Raw genomic sequence first — 19,315 nt, 5'->3', positions numbered from 1 at the left:
CGTAAAAAAAAAATTCTAGATATCGTGAAAGTGCAATTTACAAAAAGAGATTGCACTACAGTACTTATGAAGTGAATTGAAAATTTTATTTTGTTTATCTTTTTTACAGTGCATATATTTGTAATCAAGAATAATATAAACTGAGCACTGTACACTTTGTACTGTGTTGTAATATATTTGAAAATGTAGAAAACATCCAAAATTATTTAAATAAATAGTATATATTATTATTTAACAATGATTAAAACTGCAATTAATCATGATTATTATATGCAGTAGGGCTGTCAAACGATTACAAAAATTAATCTCACGTATAACATCTGTACCCCATATTATAAAGCGATATTAAGTGTTTGCATTGTAATCCTCTGTGATTGTGCAAGTCATCAAACAGGAAAGGAGCATTAATTATTGTAAAATGCTGGCTTCCTACAGAGGGTGTTAGGTCCTGCCCACCAAGAAGGCCCACTGAAACAAAATGAGACATTGTGAAACATCAAAGAACAAAGACTTTGTTAATTGTCTTCCGCTGCACTCCCCTCCAAGAAGAGGAGACATGCGGGTGCACTCATCCCATCCGCTTGAACTCTGGGGGGGAAGAAGCTCTGGGGGCCCCACACAGCCCCCTCCAGCACTCCCCAACTGAAACTGGTCTGTTTAACACTCTACTCCTGGGGGAATCTTTTTTGCTGTTGTCTGTATTGTTGACATACTTGTTGACAGGTATTTTGAAATAAATTACCCAAAAAATTGAAACTGGAGTGATTATGTTGTGTTATTTTGACAAAATATGCAGAATTTTTAATTTTTTGGCACAGAATTCTCCCAGGAGTAACTGTGACAGTAAGGTGCCAGACAAAGACAAAGCTTGAGCAGCCAGTAAGGGAGTGCAGGTGCGGGCTAAAGATGGTGGCATAGTTTTGTCTTTGTCTGTCATCCTCTGGTCATCCCAAATGATGTAGTAGGGGATAATGGTTCCTTCATTTCTCCTGCTTCCCCCAACAGAGTCCTGATGGTTAGTTGCTACAAAGTCCATTGTGCTCTGAGCAAAAAGCTTTCCTCTTATGACTAGTACCCAGCTTCCTCTGCAGTGTCAAGCAGAGCTAGTGGGACACTGATCAGTGAACTCACCTGCACACCACACCAAGTTCACAGATGCCTTTGGCAAAGAACTTTTTGGCATCCCACCCTCAATCTTGAAGTCAGAAGGAGAAAATAGCCAACAATATGGACACTTTAAAAATAAACCCTGTAAATAAGTTTGTCTTTAGCCTGTGAACCCTTTATGGGAGGGATTGTCTCTTTTCTGTATTTGTACAGTGCCCAGCACAACTGGACCTAAATCCTGACTGCAGCCCTTGGGTGCTAGTATAATACAGTATAAATATTTATTATTACAGCTGATGATGATGATTATGATAACAATAAAAATCACCCTTGAGGCACACACTTAACACAGTTTAGCCTTCAGCAGCTCTATTAAACTAAATGTGTATTCATAGTGTATTTTTTGTGTCTTTTTTCCATTCTAGTTCTGCAACTCCCAGCTTCATTCTTTTCCTATATCTCTACATCTGAATTTCTACCTTTGTCATTTCTCTCTCTCTCTCATTTGTCACTCACCATTCACACTTTTTCTAGGGTCTCCATTAGGTGTGACCAGGTGTCCCAATTTTATAGGGACAGTCCCAATGTTTGGGTCTTTTTCTTATATAGGCTCCTATTACCCCGCCCCTCCCCTATTACCCCGATTTTTCACATTTGCTGTCTGGTCACCCTAGTCTCCATACTCCTTCCTTTCCTTTATTTTTAGTCTGCGCTTGGGCACCATTTAAAGTAAGTAGCAAAGTGTATTCCTTATGTTTAATATGGTGTATACCTATAATACCACAGTGTGGAAACTATCAAGACTTTAATGGCATTGAGTGTGCATGTGTGTACATATATATGTATGTATTGATACGTACTTATCCAACTCTGCTAAGAGATCATCTTTTGAAAGAAGGAAAAGAGAGAAATGTCTATTTGTGCACATTGATCGATCTCTCAAGATATTGTGTGTGTGTGTGTGTCTGTACATGAGTGTGCACACACACACATACCTCTCTCTTTCCTTCCAGGCCCACTCCCCAAGGGGTGGGTTTTTGGCTTAGTGCATGATCTTCAGGACCCTTCATCCTGCCTTCCAACTTTGGGGCTTCTGTCTCATGGCAGGGTAGGATGATTCAGTGAGTTTGTTTGAAATGTGGTCTAATATGGCACAAGAGGCTCTGGGGTATAAAACTCTAATTATGACCATTCGAAAAGGTGGTCTCCACATGTGAGGGAAGTGAACTTGATGTATGTCTTAAGTGGCTGTCAAGACTTAGAAAGTGCCAATTCAGGGAGGTAACGAACTGTAGAGATATTTAAGAAGAATTTCAGGGTAACCTCTGATATGAAGTGCCCTAGATCTCAACCTATGCATAAGGCTTCTCCTGCTGCACACCTGGTCATGTGAATTTACACCCTTTTGGGTCAGCTGGTTTCAGAACAGTGAGACAATCAGTGGGACAGTATAGCCAAATGTAGAACTTCCTTATGAAATATGAGACATCTGGTGACCTTGCAAAAATTATGTTGGTGACAAATGAAAATTTGGTCATTGTTATTCCTGTTTGCAAAAGTGAGTAATGTTTCAGTGATGTCTCTTGTTTCTAGATCACCTCTCTTGTGACACTCCAGCTTTTAACCTTGGTTGGCCATGATGACCAGCTTGATGGACCAAAGTACAAATGTACTGTCTCTCTTGACTTCATCAGGGCTATTGCAAGGTAAGATTGTTAAATAGCATTTAATGTTGCATGCACCGAACTGTATAAAAGGTTTAGATTTCAAAACCAATTCTTTGTTTAACCATTTATACTGGCTTCCTGCAGTGCACAGTGATACAGGAGTTGTACTTGTTGATCCTTTTCTCTCCATTCTTCAACTCAGTACTGAGGGGCTGTCAGCTGCAAAGCATTCAGTAATAGAGAATCTCATGGCCTGTCACAGGGTGGATGTTAGTGGTCTCTTAGAAAAGCATGCAGATTCCTTCCTTGCCAATGGGCTGACAGTGAGAGGCTATGACATTGTTAGCTACAATCTTCATGGAAAATGTGGCAGAGCCATTTATGCGAAATCTGATATTTATGTGGAGGCCCTACCAACTACTTTGCCTTACTGTGATATTGTAAGAGTTAGTCAGTTTGAAGTTGCAAATGTTTATAAGCCTGCTGATGTAGCCTGAAACACCCCATCTTTACAAACACTTCAACATCCATCCATCTGTTAGGGGCTTCAACAGTCACCATACCTCCTGGGGCTATAAGAGAATCTGATAAGAATGGATGGGATCTCAGACTGGGCTTCTATAAATGATCTATAGTTCTTTCATTTCCTTAAGCAGCCAGCCACTTTTTCTCTGCATGATGGAAGTACTGCTGTTCTCCTGACCTCAGCTGGGACATCTCCACAGGGGGCTGTGACATTACACTCCATGTTCTTCATAGAAATATTGATATGATATAATATGGTATAACTAAGATATACTTTATGCAAGATGGCCCATTTGAGGTATCATTTGAAAGGTCATGATTTACTGAATGTGTTTATCCAATTTGTATGCATGTATCATTTTTGTATCTGAAGCTGGAAATATTGATCATGTCTCTGTATTTCAAATGTGCTACGTTGGATGAGGCCAAACAATGTTAGTGGCTTACTGAAGAAATGCGCACAAGCATAAGGATTACCCCAGGAACTGTGTGCAACAGAAACCTCTCAGAGATAGCTCGACACAATGGGAACTGCTTGACCCAGGTCAGATAGCTTCATACAGTGGGAACTGTTTGACCCAGGTCACAGCAAAAAAGCTTTCCAGCAAGTGGGGGGAAGATGTAAAAGAGGGATACTGACAACAGGAGAGGACCTCACTCTCCCTACAACACACCTGAAATCACCTGAGGAACAAAGACCGAACTCTGGGAAGTGATGGTCCCAGGCTGGAAGGATTTGTAGCCTGTGTAAGAAAACCTGGGAAAGCCAAGGCAACTTATGCCTTAAGAATCTGCCAGCCTGTTTATCATTCAGAGTGAGAATTTGCTAATTTGTATCGTACCTATCTAGTGTGTTAAGCTCAGTTTGCATGTTTTGTTTCATTTGCTTAGTAATCTGCTTTGTTCTGTTTGCTATCCCTTGAACCACTCAAAATCTCCCTTTTATAGTTAATAAAATTTGTTTTGTTTATTATTAAACCCAGTAAATACAATTTCTAACAGGAGGGAGCAAGAAGTCATGCACATCTCTCTTCACATTGAGGAAGAGGGCGGATTTTTATGAGCTTGTACTGTGCAGATTTTTCTATACAGTGCAAGACAATATTATTTTGGGTTTATCTCCCAAAAGGGGTGTGCACGTGAGTGCTGGGGGAGTCCTCTCACACAGAGCTGACTTCAATCTGTGACTGCAGCAGGGTCTGGCCCTACCTGTGTGTGTGTGCTGCAAGAGGCCGGAGAGCCTAATTCAGCAAAGCAGGGAGCGGGAACCCAGGCTGGTTGAGCAGGAAAGGCTCAGTGAAATCCTAGTACATCAGGTGGCATGCCAGAAGGGGGGTCTGACTCATCACAGGGGCCAACAGTTACCAGCCTCCTGTGGAGTTCTTGGAAACTTCACACACAGCCAGTACCTGTCCCCTTCTGCCCCATTCTTATTCTGATAGGAGTGACAGTCTCCATAATAACCACTATACCTAGATTATGGTGGAATTATAGAAGGGAAGACTGGAAAAAATTGTCAGTTGATCAATGAGTACATAGTGTGCATACCTCATAATATTCCGAAGAAAACGCTTACACTTGCTTCTCAAAAGCAATCTTTAAAGCGGCCACTAAATCTACCACTTTTGGCTAACAAAAGACTTACATAGCCTGCTTAGATGTGGAATGCATAGAACTTCTGAAGACGTGTGAAGAATGTGGTAACTTAGAGACAGCAAACCATTGACAACCTCTATGCCTGTTGCAGGGAATGTTGGGAATAAGTTACATCAACTACGGATGTGACAAGGTCTAGCAGGAAAGCACAGTCATTCAGAAGGAAGCTTGGCGCAGCACAGAAACCACTAACCACACACCAGAGGAAAGTGTCCTCAAACAGCATCACCACACAGCTAACCAATATGACAAAAGCCAACAGGGACATGCCATTTGAGGAATCAGTAAAGAGGGAATGGCACCCATAAAGACTGTCTCCACCTTCATGTGAATACGACATCTTTCAGTCTTCATCCACTGAAGATGTAAAGAGAGCACTGCTGAAAGCAAGAAAAACACGTGGCCTTGACAAGATTGCATCAGAAATTCTGTTCCATCTTTGTAAGAAGAGCATAAAATCATTGTCAACAGCTATACCAAAACCAGGAAAGCACCAGTCCATTCCAGCTAGCTACCATAGGATAATCACTTCTGAGCTGTACTTACAAGCTTTTGGAGCAACTAATTTTGCAAAGAATCATGCCCACAGTAGAACAGGATCTGAGTGATGAACAGGGCAAGGTTCCAGACCTAGTTCTTGCTCTTACCACCTGTACAAAAAATGGTTTTCAACAGAAGGAAAAAAGACAAGAGGCTGTGTTTCTTGACTACTGTCTGGCACATTGGTCTGTTGATCATGATGTCAAAGATGTTACCTCAATGGGTTGTTATAATTACGGAAATTATCTTTTGAAACAGACAATTCCAGGTGATACTAGAAAATAAACTGAGCACATGGAGGATCTGGAAGAACAGATTCCCTCAGGAATCTGTTTTTGCCCTGCCTTTTTTCAATATATTTACAGAAAGATCTACCTCCAACAATCTCAAAGCCATTTAACTATGTGGATGACATCTGCCTAGCTTCAAGAGACAGGGACTTCAAAAAGGTCAAGGACGATCTTAACCAAAATATGGCAGCTATCAGTGGCTACTGCAGTAATTGGAGTCTTAAATCCAGTGACAGTGTCCTTACGTTTTCACCTCAATCATGAAAACGTTTCATGAGGACTCAACATCTTGAATGGAGAATGACTAGCACATGACCCAAAGCCAATATATCTAGGTGTAACAGAAGGTTACTCACCTTGTGCAGTAACTGAGGTTCTTCGAGATGTGTCCCCCTGTGAGTGCTCCATTTTAGGTCATTGTGCACCCTGTGCCTCTAGTCAGAGAATTTCAATAGCAATACCCAGCTAGGCCACACATTCGCTCTCCCCATTTCATGCCTATGGTGGCAGTTGATTAGCACTGTGCGGCCGCCCCACCTCTCAGTTCCTTCTCTACCGCAGAGTATTGATGAGAACTCCGAAGTGGAGGGGAGGAGGGAGGGTAGTGGATCACCCACAGGACACACATCTCGAAGAACCTTAGTTACTGCACAAGGTGAGTAACCCTCTCTTCTTCTTCAAGAGATGTCCCTGTAGGTGTTCCACTTTAGGTGATTGTATAGCAGTGCCCCTTGGTGGGAGGAGGGATTCAGAGTTAGTTCTGAATAAACGAGAGGACCGTGTGTCCTAGCCGTGTGTCAGATGCTTAGGCCTGATCAATGATACGGTGTTGTATGAATGTGGGAGGTGATGTCCAAGTAGCTGTTTTGCATATGTCGATAGTAGGCGTGTCATTCAGGAAGGCAGCCGATGTGGCTACAGATCTTGTGAAGTCTGTTCTGACCCATGAGCGAGGAGGGGAGGGTTGTAGGTCATGTTGTCAGTAATAGAGGTAGATGCAATCTGAAATCCATCTAGAAAGTCTCTGTTTAGCAATGGGTTTGCCTTTGGAACATCCTGTGATGGAGAGGAACAATTTAGGAGTCTTCCTGAATGACTTGGTCTGTTCAAGATAACAGGCAAGCATTGTTCTGAGGTGCAGGGTGTGGAAAATTGCCTCTTTTCTATCCGTGTGAGGTTTAGGGAAGAACGTGGGAAGATGGATAGGTTGATGAATGTGGAAAGAAGAAGGAACTTCAAGCAAAAATTTAGGGTGAGGTCTGAAAGTGACCTGCCATAAGACCCCCTATTTCTCCCACATGCCTAGCAGACATGATGGCAGCTAGGAAGGCTACTTTCATGGAAAGATGTAGAAGAGAACATATGGCCAAAGGTTCAAATGGGGCAGTTGTGAGAGATCAAAGCACAAAAGTCAGGTCCCACAGGGACATTGGGGGCTCTGGGTTCTGGGTAGAGGTTGCACACTTCCTGGAGGAATCTTGATGATTGGGTGAGCAAATTGGGTTATCATAAGGAGTGGTTCTAGAGTAATGCTATTTGCCTCATTCATTAACTGCATCGACTACCAATGAATTTGGCTGAGGGTGTTGGAATAGGAATTCAAACCCTTATGAAAGGACGTAATATTTTTTGTCCTCCCTCTTACATGTGGGTGGGATGGTAGCGGGGGGTCTGCAAGATGTTTGTGGCGGGTTCCATGAATGCTGTGTTAATCAGGAGGGCAATCTTGGAGGAGGCAGACATGTGGAGTATGTCCAAGAGCTCGTGACATGACTCAAAGATCTCCTCTAGGGGTATCTGGTGCGTGTCTGCTATTCTTTTGAAGTGTTCTTGGAAATTTCGAAATCATCTCCAGCAGTAGGCGGAGGGGGCATGATAGTCTCTTCTGGTGAGAATGAAGCAGTGGTAGCAGGAGCTGCCTCCTGATCTAAGACTACTTCTGTCTCCTCAAAGGTCAGTTTGGGAGGGGCATCTGTTGGCACTGTGAATTTTGGTGAGGAGTGCCTATGTACCTCCATGGTGCCACTCAGGTTTGGGGCAATACTGTCTATGAGCTGCCCACGGGTCCCAGAATGCCCATTGAGGTGGGAAGGACATAGGTGGAGGCCCCCACAGATGACCATACCATCCCTGAAAATCAGGCTGTGTCACATGTTTAGGGTGCTCCTGATGTGCAGACCAAACACTGCCTTGTATAGGTGAAGTGTGTTAAGAGGAGAAAGCCTCTCCTTCCTCATCGTCCTCACTAGAGAAAGGAGGGACAGGTCTAGTTGGTGGCGTGAGTGGCAGTGAAAGTACCAAAGCAGTATTGGTACCGAGGAGGGGTGATTCTGGTACTGGGGCAATTGTCAGGTCCTTCGGTGCAAGAAACTGTTGAGGTTGCAGTACTGATGGAGGTATCTGTGTGGAAGACGGTACGGAGAATTGTGGTGGTACTGGGAGACAATGCGGTACCAATTGGAACAGAGCCGGCATAGACCATGCAGAGGATGGCGTGGTAATCTGTGGTGCAGTAGTATCTGCACTGTGAATCATAGAGCCAAGAGGTGACATTGTTGTCTGTAGCGTACAGAGTCGCTCGGTACTGAGCGCTTTGTCTGTGCTACTGGTGCTGAGATGGAGGGGGCAGTCTTCTCTGCCCTCCTTCTTAGAGCCTGCCCATTTAGGGTCTATGGCTTTGACGGAAACACCGGGACCGAAGGTCCCTGCCGACTCAAAGGTACTAAGCTGCAGCGTGGTCGGTACCAATGTGATGGATAGAGTCAGGGAACACTTCCTCTTTGACACAGTCTTGGTAGGGGGAGTGTTAGCTCTCGTCTGTCCACGTCCTTTAGGAGACAAGTTCCTTCCTTGCGGGGTAGAGGAGGGGGGGGTCTGACGGAAACCGCATGTGGTGATAGGGCGACAGGAGAAGTTTATGATCCCAGGTCTGAGGCGGGATGGAGAGACTTCTGTTTAAGGTCCCTCGCTTTCCTTGTCCAGGCCTTAAGATTGTGGCACTATATGCGCTTTTGAGGTACATGAGTTTCCCCCAGGCACCGGACACGTTGCGAGTGTCCGTTGGAGATTGGAATTGCCTCACGACAGGAGAGGCAGCGTTTAAAGCCAGGAGACTCTGGCATTCTGAGGAAAAATAACATCCCTAAAGGAGATGGAATGAAATATTTTTTTTTAAATGGGGAGAAAAGTAGTAAATGGGTCTTAACCAAAAAACCTAACTACACTATACTAATTGACTAATCTAACTAAACTAATTCTGAGCTAAAGTGAGTGAAGGCACTGCCAGAGCTCCGACTAGGGACCAAGGGCAATTGAGAAGGAACTGAGAAGGGGGGTGGCCACACAGTGCTAATCAACTGTCGCCACAGGCGAGAGCTGGAGAGAGCGCATGTGTAGCCTGGCCAGATACTGCTGTCGAAGTTCTCCGACTAGAGGCTCAGAGCACACAATCACCTAAAGTGGAGCTCCCACAGGGACATCACTCAAAGAAGAACTCTTGGTTGTACACTTAAGTACCTAAAAGGACACTTCACCAAGGTAGTTCAGGAGATTAAGAACTGAAATGGCTTTCTAAATAAGCTAGCGGGCTCAACTTGGGGAGTTAAAGTGCAAACACTCTGCTACTCAGTTGGAGAACAACAACAGGAACAATGAGACCAAAAAACATCAAGTGGCTACCAGTCCTTTTTAATATCCTGCCTCCTAACATCAGGTGTTGTATTGCGGCAAAAATACAGGAGATGCCACAACTACCACTTTTTAAAAGATACATGAGAGGTGCATTGCCACTGATTCATCAACACATGACCAATCTGGACTATATTACTGACCATCTCTACAGCGGATGCTGTCACATTATGGTGAGCAGAATGGGAATGAGCTGCTCCCTCTGTCAGAGACTCCTTCATCACCACTCAGCCTGATGAGAGACAGTGTTGCAGCTCGAAGCCAGGCAATCTCTCACAGAAATTCAACTATTTCAAATGTGGAGTGGTGAGATGTGTGGGAAATGACCACACCTAGTGACTCAGGAACAGCCCTCTGTATTGCTGCGGTGTGGTTGAGGAGGCTGCACACCTACCAAAGGCTGCTCATCTTGTGCTGGTCTATCCCGGATGCTCCCTACTTGATATTTTGAACCTTTCCCCATCTTTATTAAGCTACTGGTGCATTTGTAATAAGAGTGGAAATTAGTAAAAACAATAGAAAACCCCAAACATGTCAACACACTGAATGGTGTATGGGGAGTTACCATAACATCAATACCAAGGGTATTTAAATCAAAGGGTTTAAACAGGCTGCATGATAAGAACATAGCAGCATTGCTTCACTAATTTCTATAAGGCATACTCGTGTAGTGCCATAAAAGTTGTCTCTATACCGAGGTGATTGTGAATTTGAAACATGGGGAAAAGAGCTCTTCTATTAGCCAACATCTTGACTGAACAGAATTTTTTTATATTTTACTGTATTTCATTTTCAAAACATGGTCACTATGTTCCTATCAAATAATTCTGCCATTTCTATCCATTGAGCCATTACAGTGTGTTATGTTAGTTCAAAATACAATAAAGGAAATCAGCCTAATTGAAGTGGCTTGAATTTCTTTAAAAATATTCCTCATATTATGTTGTTTTATTTTGGAGGCTTTTGTTTTTACTTACAAGGTACTTGCTTTCAGTTGGGACAGAAAGCTTTTGCTTGACAGATGTGGCTCAGAGTCTGTAGCTCTAGTTTTTGCTCCTGCAACATGGAGAGGTCTTATGAAATTTCCAGTGAGCTGTCTTTGCCAAGTTCCTCTGACCTTTTGATGTTTGTAGCCTTCTGGGCTTAGTTACCAGCATCTTTCAAAATTACCTTAAAAATGAATTAGGATTCTGAGGAGGTATCATGTGAATTATGAGGTTCAGGTTGCAATTTAAGAGAATCTTTAAATATTGACTTGGATTTGAGTAGAAAAATAATAGAGCAGAAATTTGCATAATATCTGTTAAGAATACTGGACTATTATCTTTTTAATTTACTTCATAATTATTAGTTTTAAAACTAATGAAAAATAAAAAACCAAAGGCTTTCAGTACCAATCTGTTAACAGATTTCTGGTTACAAATTCTAATTAACCATGTAATTGTGTCGAAATAGCATCTCTCTGAAATCAAGACTTACTTATTAAATACAGATATCCTTGGATTGTTCTTAAAATGCATTTTGGGTTTTTTCTCTTCTGTTTTTGCACTGGGGAAGGAACTCACTATAACAAGCAAATCAGAAGCACAAGGTAATTGATCATCAAAAGAAAAAGCTATACAAATACAGACCTTGTATCAAATTCAGAATACAACAAAGTACAAGTCTTATGAGGAGTTAAGAAAACAAAGAAAAAGATTATACAAAGAAAAAAGTGAAACAAAAATCCCCAATGATATATACTGAATAATCAAGTTATACTGATCACTTAAATTAACAAACAAACAAAAAATCTTGGGCAAGCCACCATCGTCCAAACTTTTGGCTTCATAGAAGTCCAGTTCTTTTCCTGTTGCTTGGGTTTTAGCTTCAGAGAGGATTCTAGCCTCAACAAAATACCAGCCTTCAGGTTAGAAACTGCATTGTATTAATTGCTAGTGGAACTACAGAGGGATAAGTTTAGCTCATTCAGATCAGACGTAAGTCAGAACCCCAATTGTGAATACTGTAATGTACTTTGTCCCTAATACAGATCAGTGCTTTTTCCATGAAAATATTGCTCTAAAATGTTGATCCACTGCATTGTCAAAAAGCACATCATGGTTGTGAGAGGTTGGACCCCCCCTTTTGGGGTGCCATTGAATGTGCTGGGGTCCCACTGCGCCTGCCTGTCCTACCAGCCTGGGTTTCCCTTACACTGTGCTGCTGTGACAGGCTCTCAAGCCCCTTTCCAGCACACACACAGGCAGGGACACACCCAGCTGTAGAATCACACAGAGTCTGTGATCAGCTCTCGGTGGGAGGACTCTGCTAGGGGATGCTGAGCACTCCTGTGCACACACCCTCTGGAGTGTAAACCCAAAATTATATTGTCTTGTGCTGTATAGAGATATACATAGCGTAAGCTCATAAAAATCCCCCCCTCCCACAGTGTGGAGGAGGATATGCACCGCTCTTTGCCCCCCACCCCCAGTTATGAATTGCACAAACTGGGTTTTGAAATAAAAAAAATAAGTTTATTAACTACAAAAGGTACATTTTAAGTGATTATAAGGGATAGCAAACAGAACAAAGCAGATTACTGAGCAAATAAAACAAAACACACAAACTAAGCTTAATACACTAAAGAAACAGGTTACAAATAGTAATTTCCCACCCTAAATGTTGTTTTAGGCAGGTTGCAGAGTTTCTGCAGCTCAGGGTTCCAGTTACTTCTCTTCACAGGCTACTCCTGTCTTAGCCTGGATTCAGCCCTTGCCTTTCCCCAGCTTAGTTCCTTTGTTGCTTCAGGTGTTTTCAGCAGTCTTCCTTCGTAGGCAGGGAGGCAGTGGAGAAGAGATCTGATTAATTCACTCCCCAGCCTTAAATAGGATTTACATATAGCAGGAAACTTTTGTTTCCCTGTTTGATCCCCACGCCCTTCAGTGGAAAAGTACCAGCTCAAGATGGTGTCCTGTACCAGGTGACACGATCACATGACCTTGCAGGGTCAAAGCAACCATGAGACAAGGTTTATTTATAATGTCACAGGAAGGAACTTCAGGAAGATGGGAGATCAGCATCTTCAAAGACTGATTGTCTTTCCTAACGGCCCATCCAGGCTCATTGCCTACTGTCTGGTGGGCGTTCCCCAAGTACACACACAGTTGTAATTGTTACATAGTCAGTATTCCTAACTTCAGATACAGGAATGATACATGTGTACAAATTGGATAATAACATTCAGCAAATCATAACCTTTCCAGTTGTATTTGACATGATCCATCTTGTATAAAACGTATCTTAGTTATGCCATATTCATATTATAACAATATTTTATGAAGAATGAGGTGCAGTGTCACAAAGGTAGCCCAAGCCTAGATAATACTTAGCACTTAACACAAAATTTGTTGCCAACAATATATAAAAACCAACATCTGCAACACAGATTGCTGTGAACACATACACCCTGGTGCTCTGCTGCTTGTACTGGATCTGCAATGAACAGAATCCAGTTCAGGGACTCTGTCCTGACATTCAAAGTGCTCCATTGGATTGAACAGAGCCACTTGAGAGATTAGCCGTCCCTTTGCAATGTGACCTCCCACCAAACCTACATTCCACTGGAACCATGACACTGCCCAGCAGCATAGGGCGGCTCAGAGCACAGGAGCAGGACCTACACTGTGGAACTCACTCCTGCAAGAGAGCAGTTGTCACAGTCTTCACCACTTTCAGAACTCAATGCAAAATATAACTTGTTTGCTCAGCTGTCTCTCAGTAGGACCTGCATGCACCCACCCACACACAACTCTATTCAAGCTATTTTTGTGATGGAAGAAGGGGAGAGATTGTTATGTCTGTTTCCAAATAGTTAGACATGCTGAGATACTACAGTGATGGGGCCATACCTAGATAATAATTGATAGGTCTGAAAATGTAACTTTAAACAGGGAATCATCATTGAGTGGGGGTGTGTGTGCAGTGGGGCCCTGCAGGGATTGGTTCTTGGCCCTACGCTATTTAATATCTTTATTAATAACCTGGAAGAAAATGTAAAATCATCAATGATAGCTTGCAGATGACAAAAATTAGGGGAGTGGTAAGTAGTGAAGAGAACAGTTCACAATTCAGGTGATCTGGATCACTTGGTCAGCTGCTCATAAGCAAACAATATGCATTTTAATATGGCTAAGTATATACATCTAGGAACAAAGTATGTAGGCCCTACTTACAGGATAGCAGACTCTATCCTGGGAAGCCATGACTCTGAAAGAGATTTGGGGGTGGTGGATAATCAGCTGAACATGAGCTCCCAGTGTAACACTGGGGCCAAAAGGGCTAATGTGATCCTTGGATCCATAAACAGAGGAATCTCAAGTAGGAGTGGAGAGGTTATTTTATCTCCATATTTGGCACTAGTGTGACCGCTGCTGGAATCCTGTGTCCAGTTCTGGTGCCCACAGTCCAAGAAAGATGTTGATAAATTGGAGAGGGTTCAAAGAAGAGCCATGAGAATTATTAAAGGATTAGAAAACATAGTGATAGGCTAAAGCAATTCAGTCTAGTTAGCTTACCAAAAGAGAATGTTAAGTGGTAACTTGAGTATAGTCTATAGGTATCTACATATGGAACAAATATTTATTAATGGGCTTTTCAATCTAGCAGTGAGATATAACATATTTCCATGGCTGGAAGTTGAAGCTAGACAAATTCAGACTGGAAATAAGGCTATACATTTTTAACAGTGAGAGTAACTAACCATTGAAACAGTTAACCAAGAGACACTGTGGAATCTCCATCACTGACAATTTTTAAAACAAGTTTGAATGTTTTTCTTAATGATATGCTCTAGGAATTATTTTGATGAAGTTTTAGATGATCACAATGGTCCCTTCTGGCCTTGGAATCTGAAAATCTCTATTATTTCTTCTGACCTCTTTCTCATTTCCTTTCCTTGTCTGCTTCTTTATCTCATTTCCATTATTTCTGTCCCCTTTCCATCCCACTGTATGTCATGTTTTTCTAAGAATGACAGCCATAGCTACAAAAGAAATTGGTTGGTGCTGTAATCCTACACGTAAGAGATTTTTCCACCTATACTCCATGGTGCCAGCTGCAGGGTGAAACTTATCTCTGAGATCTAGTACGATTCATTTGCAAACTGCAGCAGATCGTGCTACTCTGCAAGGGTGCACCTGCCTTTAGTTTCTCCTCTGGCTGCTTGCTTCTCCCTTTTGTGGGAAAAGTCATCCTATCAGCAGCAGAAGAAAAGGAGCTTATTCACCACCTCAGCCACTGTGGGTCTCAAGCAAGCAGGCTACTGATTTCTCATGCCTTGATGTGATAGTGCTAAAACAAAGTACTAGTAAATAAAGTCCCAGTTGTGGGAGTCATCTGGTTTCTCATCTCCATTACCCAGCATATTTTCTAATGCAAGCCTGATGTATTGAAAGGATAGAGACTAATAACTTCTCTCTGTCATTCAAGCCCTTCAGTTTTTCTGTTTGGACTTCTACAAGGAAAAATCAAATTAATTTCCGGGTTTTTTTAAGCAAAAATTAAAGTTTGCAAAGTTACCTTTGGGGAGAGGCACATAGTCACACTTCTCCTCCCTGTAGAATTCCTACCTGGTCAGCACTACTTGTGTGCAGTCATTTTCTTCTCTACCGCAGAGTTCCATTTATCACATTGTTCTAAAATATTTCAGCGGGTCTTCATACCCTCTGCAGACAAACTCCTTTGTTTGCCTCGTGCTATTACATTTTTTCGGTTGTTGTAGTTTGACGACAAGGGGCACGTATGTTGTTAGAAGTTTTCAACTATTGTTCAGATACCTCCAAATTTAAGAAGTAGGTTTATCCAGCTCTTCCTTTGCAACTGTAAGAGGAAGCTTTTGTGTGTGTTGAATGTGGCAGGTCTTGTCATACGGTCACTACTGGTACTAATCATGATGACACGAAGATTAAAATAGTTTTTCATTTAGTAGCTGAGGGATTTAGTAGTGGGGGGAGGGATAGCTCAGTGGTTTGAGCATTGGCCTGCTAAACCCAGGGTTGTGAGTTCAATCCTTGAGGAGGCCACTTAGGGATCTGGGGCAAAAATTGGTCCTGCTAGTGAAGGCAGGGGGCTGGACTCGATGACCTTTCGAGGTCCCTTCCAGTTCTAGGAGATTGGTATATCTCCAATTATTATTATTATTATGATAGCTGGTAAGGTTAACATTTGTCAGAGCCTTTTAAGTAAGGTACTTACTTGTACCTCTGTGTGACATTACAGAATATATTGCCATAGTTCACTTCATTTAGCTTTGTAATGGTTTTAATAAGTAGACTTCAGAAGCTGTATGATTATATATCGCAGGAATTTCTGGATTTTCTGTGCCCAATACAATACTTTGTATAAACTTTTTTTAAATGTGGATTGCAAAGTGATGTGTGAGCCAAGAATATGAAATGAGTGGCCTGACAAATAAGACATCCAATTAGTTAATCTTTACTTTGCATTGTGATCAGCTATTTTTGCAGCACTGAATACTTTTTTAATTTTATACTTGTCATTATATCCAGTAATTTTGGTCATTTATTCAAATAGTAACCCCCAAAATCTGAATGTTAGATTGTACAGCAGAATGAGTTTGGAGAAAAAAATTAATTACATGTTTTATTCCACTGCGATTTCATTCTGCCTGCCATCAAAGTACAAAAGTATACATTAAAATCTTCTATCCTATTGAGTAGCATTCTTGGAGTTTTCAAATTTAGCTATGAACATGGGTCAACTAGTGTCAAGACTGAAAGAACGCAGACTGCAAATGAGTACAGATGAAGGAGTTATGCAGTACATAATGCTAAAACAGGTGGTTTGGAAGAGGAACAAAATGTTTAATAGCTTAAAAGATTGCCGCTCTGCATCTCCAACTAGTGTCTCATGTTTACCAAGCTAAAGAAATAAATTGCTGTCAACTTAGATCTAAGTTTGTTTTTACAGCCTAAAGATTCTTACTTTCAATCTTTAAATCCTTGGTAAGGGATTACTTTATTGATGTATTAAATTCTTCTAAAGTTTAAAAAATCAAAAGACTAATACTATAAATAATGGTGTCTATATATAATTTATATTCTGTAATTCAATGTCTTATTTTATTTCTCTCTGAGGAATTGGTTGCTATCTGTTGCAAAGTGTGTCTTGTGTGCATTGTCACCAAACAGATTATAGTCTGAGCACTCTAGGGTTTATTGTTCTAAAATACTGTATGTTTTTGTTTACAGGACCGTGAACTTCGACATAATAAAGTACTTGTACGATTTCTTGTGAAAACAAGCCTCACAGCCATATGGACACTGTGACAATGACTAAAGCAAGCTGTGTTCCTCTATCTACTTAGCTGGCCAGGGAGAGGAGCGTTTTGGCTCTACTGGATTTGTCCAAACAGGTGCTGGCCCAGCATGCAATCTGATGAAAATATTCTGATTGGTCTGGGTGGATCTGAGCAGAGGACTATTTACCAGGGACCCTGGAGTATTTGGAAGCAATGTGTTAATTATAAACAGCAGGGTTTGAGCACAATCTGTTCTACTCTTAATGATGTTATCTTAACACTGAAATTGCCTGAAACCCATTTACTTAGGACTACATTTTGCTCTATGAACTATCCCCTGTGCTTTGAACATGGCAGCAGTCCTTGTTTGTATGCCCAGTCTTTTCACGTCCTCTCCGCAGGAATCTTTGCAGTTGCCTGCCAAAGCAGCTTTTCCTAAAGCCACCATTTTAAGAGAGTGGAGCAGCAAAATATAATAAACGTAAGTGCATGTTTAAAATCAAGCTGGTGTGTGCTTATCTGTGAATCCTATATAGATTAGATGTTCAATTCGCATATATAGGGATTATGATAGGAAAACCCCAAATTTATCAGCGCACTTATAAATGTTAACCTTAAAACCTTCTCTTTATCAAGCTTTTAAAAAAATCAGATTTTAAAATGTATGACTGATAAATCTTATCATTTACATGCTAGATGCCAATACTGGCAGGGCTTTCCACTTGCCAGCTTTCAAGGAACTTTTTATTTAAATATTCCTATAGTTCTTTTGAGCTCAGTTTTCTTGAGTGCAAATTCTTGTGTAGTTCTCAGTGGAAAAATTTTAGCATAGTGTGTTATGGAAGCAAAGCAATCTAGTTTGAAGTATACTTGTAAGTACACTCTAAAGCCAGGGTACATGCTATACTGTGGTGCAGCATGGGTTCTTCTGCAGTAATGTGTATGGAAGATAAAGATTCAGCAAGTAACACGATGTACCTGTTGCATGTTATTCTTAGCAGAGAAAACACTGCAGTCTGAAAGAGGCAAAAAGTTGAACATACATTATCATACCGTAAAGCCTTTGTCACACTTGCTGAGAAACTCCAACACTTAATTTTCAAAACATCCAAGTTTTCAGTACTTCAAAAACTTGAATTTTTTTTGATAACCAAAAATTGTGTATGATAGGGTAACCGTAGTTTGTAATAAACTCTAAATTGCCTTCACTTTTCAGAATCAGATGCGAGGCTAACTGCTAAGTGGCTTTTTTTTTTAATTGCACTAGGAACTTGAGCAAGAATGTGCAGTATGGGATTTTGAGAGTTCCAGCATTACTCTTGGGGGTGAAAGCAGGGGACACTAGGAAATTTTAGCTGGCTGAACACAAACTGTATCACCTACTGTGTAATACATACCAACAGGGGCACATCACAGCTCTGCAAGCTATGTTGTCTTCCACTCCAATTCCTGATAAGCTTTAAGGTCCTAAAAAGTCCTCCCAGGGCTTGGGCTGAACTCTTTTCCACAATCTACCACATCAGTAACCCTGCCATGAGCAAAGCCCAGTCTGAAGCTCTCAAAGATGATGGGTAAGGTTTTATTGGTGGCAAATCCAACCTGTGAAATCCCCTTACACCAGAAATCAGGATGACTCCAAATCCTTCGCATGTTCAGAATAAAATTTAAGAAACATTTAAAAAAAAAAAAGTTCCTAAAATAGAAGTGTGTCCCAGCCACACTTACATGATTATTCCTGCTATTTCTAGTCAAAAGCAAACTCCATGTGCACACGTGAACAGAATACAAAACATTATGGTGGTTCTTTCAAAAGTTTACAATTAACCATTGACTTAATACAGCTTAGAAACTTTACTATGGAGAAGAAAAATGCTGCTTTCCCTTAATTTTTTTAGTAGTTTACATTTAACACAGTACTGTACTGTTGGCTTTTTTTGGTCTCTGCTGCTGCCTGATTGTGTACCAAAGGAGGTGTGTGGTTGACTTGTCAGTTCATGACTCTGAGGTTCTACTGTACATGTGTTGTACCAGTCTCCTGGGCCTTTTTGGACCTTTGGTTTCCTTTAACATTGGCCAATGTATGTAAATACATTGATCTTTCTAATGTGACAACAAATTGAGCCAAATCCAATATTTTTCTTGTCATGTGGTTGTATTAAATTCAGAGGAAGGAACAATTAGTTGCACACACATAAAATGGGAAATGACTGCCTAGGAAGGAGTACTGCGGATATGGGGATCATAGTGGACTCTCAAATATGAGTTAACAGTGTAACACCATTGCAAAAAAAGCTAACATAATTCTGGGATGTATTAGCAGGAGTGTTGTAAGCAAGACACAAGAAGTAATTCTTCCACTTGACTCCGCGCTGATTAGGCCTCTTCTGGAGTATTGCGTCAAGTTCTGGGTGCCACATTTCAGGAAAGATGTGAACAAATTGGAGAAAGTCCAGAGAAGAGCAACAAAAATGATTAAAGGTCTAGAAAACATAACCTACAAAGGAAGATTGGAAAAAATTGGGTTTGTTTAGTCTGGAAAAGAG

General features: G+C 41.3%; 1 protein-coding gene across 3 annotated transcripts in view; it reads left to right on the top strand.

Annotated features, from left to right (window-relative positions):
• The window catches only part of ORC5 (origin recognition complex subunit 5), a 129,640-nt gene extending 112,341 nt beyond the window's left edge, over positions 1-17,299 (top strand). For all 3 annotated transcript variants that reach the window (XM_045001879.1, XM_045001880.1, XM_045001878.1), the window contains exons 14-15: positions 2,701-2,813; positions 16,723-17,299. In XM_045001879.1, the coding sequence (XP_044857814.1) occupies positions 2,701-2,813; positions 16,723-16,768 (159 nt within the window). In that variant the 3' untranslated portion in view covers positions 16,769-17,299. The remainder of the gene's footprint in view (positions 1-2,700; positions 2,814-16,722) is intronic.
• Positions 17,300-19,315: the final 2,016 nt, after the last annotated feature.

The sequence above is a fragment of the Mauremys mutica genome, chromosome 1, assembly GCF_020497125.1.
Source record: "Mauremys mutica isolate MM-2020 ecotype Southern chromosome 1, ASM2049712v1, whole genome shotgun sequence".
NCBI classification, from domain to species: Eukaryota; Metazoa; Chordata; order Testudines; family Geoemydidae; genus Mauremys; species Mauremys mutica.
The sequence above is the reverse complement of the archived record's forward strand: the minus strand, read 5'-3'. Positions and strand labels throughout refer to the sequence as shown.